This window comes from Choristoneura fumiferana, chromosome 10, assembly GCF_025370935.1.
Source record: "Choristoneura fumiferana chromosome 10, NRCan_CFum_1, whole genome shotgun sequence".
In the NCBI taxonomy this organism is placed as follows: Eukaryota; Metazoa; Arthropoda; class Insecta; order Lepidoptera; family Tortricidae; genus Choristoneura; species Choristoneura fumiferana.
In genome coordinates this window covers 19626741-19632347 of record NC_133481.1, presented here as the reverse complement: position 1 = coordinate 19632347, position 5607 = coordinate 19626741, and the positions used below count along the sequence as shown (strand labels likewise).

Sequence of the window (5607 nt, the reverse complement as noted above, 5' to 3'; positions counted from 1 at the left end):
TCACTACACAACACTGCAAAAAACGGTCCGCAGTCCGGTGAAAGGGTGAAAACAGCGGACGTCTATAAGCGGCCTGAGGATCAGTAATAGTTCTTACCTATATAACTTAAACAACAGATAAATGTGAGCTGAAAAATCTACACCGCGGTTTGATAACACCTTTGGTGAGAAGAACTGAAGAGCACAGCAAGGTTTTTTTTAAATTTTCATTAAGTTCCCGTATACAACCTTCTATTTTTAAACTTTTTCAAATCGCGTGACATCCAAGTCTCAACAAAGGAAAAATTCCGTTCCCAATTTGAAAAATATTTCCGATCAATCACGATTCACCTGTCAACAATCAAACATTACAAAAGTACTCACCTGTGCGATATTTTACATTTCAAACCACGAAATATCCTCAAAGTCGAAGTGTACTTTAGAAGCATACTTTAAAGATGCCTGAGAGCTTGAAGCAGCAGACTCCGGCGCCGGTGAGCCGATCCGGGGCCGGGGATATCTCTGAACGGGAGTTGTCCCGGGAACGATACAACTTGCAGACGACGCCTCCTGCGTAAGTCCTAATAATAAATCCTACCAATAGTATAATCGCGAAAGTTCGTGAGTAGGTATGTGTGTGTGGGGAGGGGCCTGTTTGGAATAACACACGGGCTACTTTCTGTTCCGATATATTGTCTATCTATCTATCACAGCCCTTATAGCGCCTGTCTTCGGACATAGGCCTCCTCTCTACTTTTCCAGTCTTGCCTATTCATTGCCACTCGCATCCAGTTTACGCCAGCTTGTTGCCGGATATCATCTGTCCATCTTTTTGGTGGTCGTCCTCTACCGCGGGTGTTAGCACAGGGTCTCTCTCCAGGACTCTCCTCGCCCAACGACTGTGGTCCATTCTAGCAATATGTCCTGCCCATCTCCACTTTCTGCGTTCTATTTCTGTTATTACGTCACGTATCCCGATATAATGTATAACATAATTATTTTCAGTTTTATTTTATTTATTTGGCTGCAGCTGAAAATCAACGCTGTGGCTCCGTACCTCAGCATTGCTAAGCTGCCAGCCCTTTCGGCTGTCTATAAGTATACTTACATCAAGTTAGTGTATGTTACCTACAAAGTTAATGTATTTACCTATATTGCCGAATAAACATTTTTTCTTTCTTTCAAAATCGGGATCATCTCGGGATTGATCTCAACCGCTACGCATAGTCATGACATTTGGCGAAAATGTAAACGTTACTTATGTAGGTACAATCATGAAATCAAAGATGTTATTTTTGTGTATTTCCGTGGAAATTTACTTATTCAAATCCCGATATTTTAAGCCAATCAATCAAATCAATCAATATAATTAAAAAGATGGTATTAAAAAAAAACTAAAGTTTTATTTATAATAATAATTATTATCTCATGCATGTCATAAGTTTTCTACAATATTACAGATATGCATTGTTAAAAAAGTATTACCGATACTTAATGTAAACATTAAATGAACTGTACTTTAAGTGAACATTAAGATGCACCCCAGATAGGTTTCTTAATAAGCCATTTGATAGTCGTTTCTGAACATATAATAGGGAAGTTATGATAATAATGCATACTGGATTTGGGGAGGCCTTTGTCCAGCAGTGGACGTCTTCGGGCTGATGATGATGATGATGATGATGATGAATGCATACAAAATAAAAGGTACATAGAAAAGGAATAATTGTTTCCACTGTTGCTATTTCATTTCCTCGCAATCTACATACCTAATATTTTTTTCTGTGTATCTGTTTTCTGTATCGCTTACTATGTCTGGTGTACAATAAAGAGTCTTTGTATTGTATTGTATTGTATACCTAATTAAGTTAAACCTATTTTCCCCTCGACGTGTCTATCCACCCTCGCCGTACCGGCTCGGGTGGCTAATTTATGTATTGGCTAAAATGGCTGATTTTATGCTCTTGTTGTACAATCTACTATTTTAGTTTTTTTTATTTTACCACTTTGTCGGCGTGACTGATATGTATATTCATGCCAAATTACAGCCTTCTGGTACTAACGGTCTCTGAGCTTAAGACGCGGATGGACAGACAGCAGACACACAGACAGACATGGCGAAACTATAAGGTTTCCTAGTTGACTACGGAACCCTAAAAAATTATAATAAGAGACAAGTTGCATATTTATTTAATTTATGTTTTACTGTTTTACAGGCGACACCAGCGCTCGCTCCACAAGAGCAAGCTGTTCTCGGTGCCGGTGAACAAGTTCACGGCCCGCTGCCACCAGCAGAGCCCCAACCTGGCGCGCCTCCGCAGCTGCCTCGACGAGCTCCGCACCACGCCCGTGAGACCCGTGAAGATCGGCCCCAAAGCCGTCTCTATGGAGGACCTGACGCCCACTAAGAGGATCAGACGGAACAGGTATTTTGAAGGCTTTAATTAACGTGTAGCTCAAGTTGAAGATACTACAGCATGTGCATGTTGCGGAAAGTTGCCAAAAAGTTAGAAAATTTCTCGAGAAACGAAGTTTAAATGTAAGAAACGGAAAGTTTCAACCCCTAAATCAAATTGCGGGAAGTTTCCGAAATTTTCCTATATGAAAAATTTTTGAAAGTTTCCTTTGGCTCATCATCTCTTATCTGGGTGTAGTCTTGTTTGCCCGAAACTCGCTTAGCCACTTAGCATTAAACCTAACGCATAAACTTTTTTAGCAAAATAATTACTTCGTTTAAAATGCACTGTAGTGTAATGTGGCTAGAGCACACTCAGCTTAGTACCTACGTTCAGCAACGAGATGGACGGACGACCTGGTTAAGGCAGTTGTCTCACCGCCAGCGAGGAAACGATTGGCTATCGACTATTTTCTCGCTCAAGAAACGAACAAAAGATATAAGATCCTGTGTGAGTAAAAGAGACACATATATTAAATAGTTGATCGCTGGCTGTTCACACTGTCGGCGAGAACTCGCTCTTACATCTTTTGTCGCAGCGACAAGAGTTATAAAACTCGCTGAGCTATAGATATACTCGCTCAGCGATGTCAGCTTGGCGGCCGCCCCGCACGAGCGAGTCGAGTGGAGCGAGTAATCGCCCGTCGCACTCGAACACTCGCTTATAGCCAGCGACAAAACTACACTCGCTTCTCGCTGCTCACCCGCTCGTTTCTAGTTACTCGCTCTACTCGCTTCTCGCTCATCGTCGGCGGTGGGACAAGTACCTAAAGCCGCTGGTTCTCGGTAGATGCAGGTGGCTTCCATTCCAACCGAAGCAACTGGTGAACTAGAGGAATAGACGTACTACGACTGATATTACCCATATAACCATTTCTGGTAGCCGTTACGAAAAATGTCTACACGATTGTGTCGTAACTGACTAATTATAGGATCATTTTTTGGTTGGTGAGTGGTCCTGTTTCGCTGCAACTAAAAATGGGGATCATTGTAATGATGATAAATGTTTGGCATAATACACATTTTACTTAATTTCGCATGACGAAACTACAAATACAAATACTTAGTTTATTTCCAAAAATATTAAGACGCAGAATACATTTGCGGTCTGTGCAGTCAGCACCCCCACACTAGGCATGGCCTGTCTCGTGGGGTAAAAAATACGATTTACAAGAAACAATGGTTAGCGGCAAATGGCAACTATGTTTAGGGAATAGAAATAATAAAGAAAAATATTTAATTAGCCTCTAAACAAGAATACATAATCCAAAACTAAAAACGTAATCCAAAACAGTTTTTTTTTACTATCGCACTATTTCCCCAAAAAAAAACCACACAGGAACTTATTTAAATTATTATAAAATAAGAGCTTAGGTATCATAAGTCGAGTTTAAACTTGCAAGTAAAATCGTGCAAGTTGCATTACATGCGAGGCCGTAAAGCCAACGAGTTTGTAGTGGTCAATCGAGCGCCGCAATGTAATGCAACTTGCACGATTTTTCTTGCAAGTCTAAGCTCGACTAGAGAAACAGATTTCATTCTCAGAAGTTGATATACACAAGGTTCGAAAAGACGTCAGAAAATCATAACTTTAGTGACGCAGGCGTAAGTATCCAACATGATATATACAATAATACTCACAAAGTTACACGTGCCAAGCCTAACTTAGTACCACAAAATAGTATAGAGTTTATTTTTAGATTGCCTGGCCACCCTTCAGCTAATTTAGGACTCCCTTAGGGTTAACATTGCGTGCAAATGGAAGAGGGTTACATAAGTTAGGGCGCTGCTAGGGTCGCTTAGCCTACCTGTTTGTTATGCAAGGGGAGCTATGACGTGGCACGGTTACCTCTGATGCTATTGGTCTGGTTGTTGTGACCGGATAGAGCTGGCACTAGGATCGTGAGGTCCGTTTAATGATTTACCAAGCTGCCATTGAGTACAAATGAAAATAGACAACTCGAAATTATATGTCCAAGCAGAAAAATGTAAATTTAAAATACATCAACAAGGAAAACTGTCCTTCCTGAAAATAGCCAAAAATGGAATCTTGTCCCATGGTAAAATTTTAAAATTTGATATATCAAATAAGCCGTAAGAAATTTGTATTTACGTACCTACTCAATTTTTGTGTCTTATTATGAATGTTTTTTTTTTGTTTTTGGATTGGTTTTTTAGATGTCGCTAGTGCTGCTGCTTAAGTAGCTAAGTGGAAAAAAGCAACCAGAGATATGTGTGCATAGGAGAAATTCGTGTCTAGACTCCAGTCCAGCGGTGGTGTAGGGGTTATAGCACGCAGCACGGATTGCTGAGGACCTGGGTTCGATTCCCAGCGCTGGTCTCTTTCTGGTTTTTCTGTGCATTCATGTCTCAGTTTGTATTTTCGATTTGTGTCTTATGTACGTCTAATAAACGTCGGCACTGATCGGTGCTACGCGACGAAGGTGCGATACGTTAATATGATACAAATCTGGTACCCTCATAAATATCGATTGTCGTTGTTGATTTTGGGGAAAGGCCATGGCTGAACACGTCCAGCAGTAGATATCCTCTGTGTGATATCTTGATTATCATGTCTACAGCAGCAGCAAGGAGATCGTGCGGTCTCCCCTCCACGGCGCCGAGCAGCAGGCTGCAGCCAGGATAGCTCGCTTCATGCTGCTCAGCGTGTGGCGAAGGCGGCGCGACGAAGTCCGCTGTCTGCGGAAGACCTTAGAGTTTCAAGTAATCTCATAGCCAGCGTCGGACTGGCCATATATTGAAGATGGCTTTTTTAGCCGGGCCCCCACGGGAGCCAACCGAGTCCTTCCGGGTCAGTTGGACCAACTGAGTTCTTTACTTGAGAAGCAGAAGAATGTGATTAGAGGCCGTACCTACATTCTAACCCGCGGTCGAATTCACCATCTATCTCTACAAGATTTCTACCCTCATCCTATATCGTTTGACAGAGAGAAGTGATGAAAGCGATTGTAATTTAGAGTTGATAAAAATAATAAATTGATCAGAAGAGAGTAGGTATGGTGTGGAGTAAAAGTAGCTTGAAAAGTTAAGAATAAGTTATAGTGATGGCTCAACCAGGGCCGCTGTCTGTCTGTAGCTAAAATATTAAATTAAAACTCGGACACGTATTTGATAATCACCAATTTCCTTTGCCACCCACGTTCTTTCCTCTT

The 5607-nt window shown here is 41.3% G+C and overlaps 1 protein-coding gene across 1 annotated transcript; it reads left to right on the top strand.

Moving 5' to 3' along the window:
* The first annotated feature begins 301 nt into the window (after positions 1-301).
* On the top strand, positions 302-5170 carry LOC141431659 (uncharacterized). The gene is made up of 3 exons (XM_074092841.1): positions 302-553; positions 2196-2405; positions 5017-5170. Exons 1-3 carry the CDS (start codon positions 438-440, stop codon positions 5168-5170), a joined length of 480 nt encoding a protein of 159 aa, XP_073948942.1. The 5' UTR covers positions 302-437.
* The last annotated feature ends 437 nt before the right edge of the window (positions 5171-5607 follow it).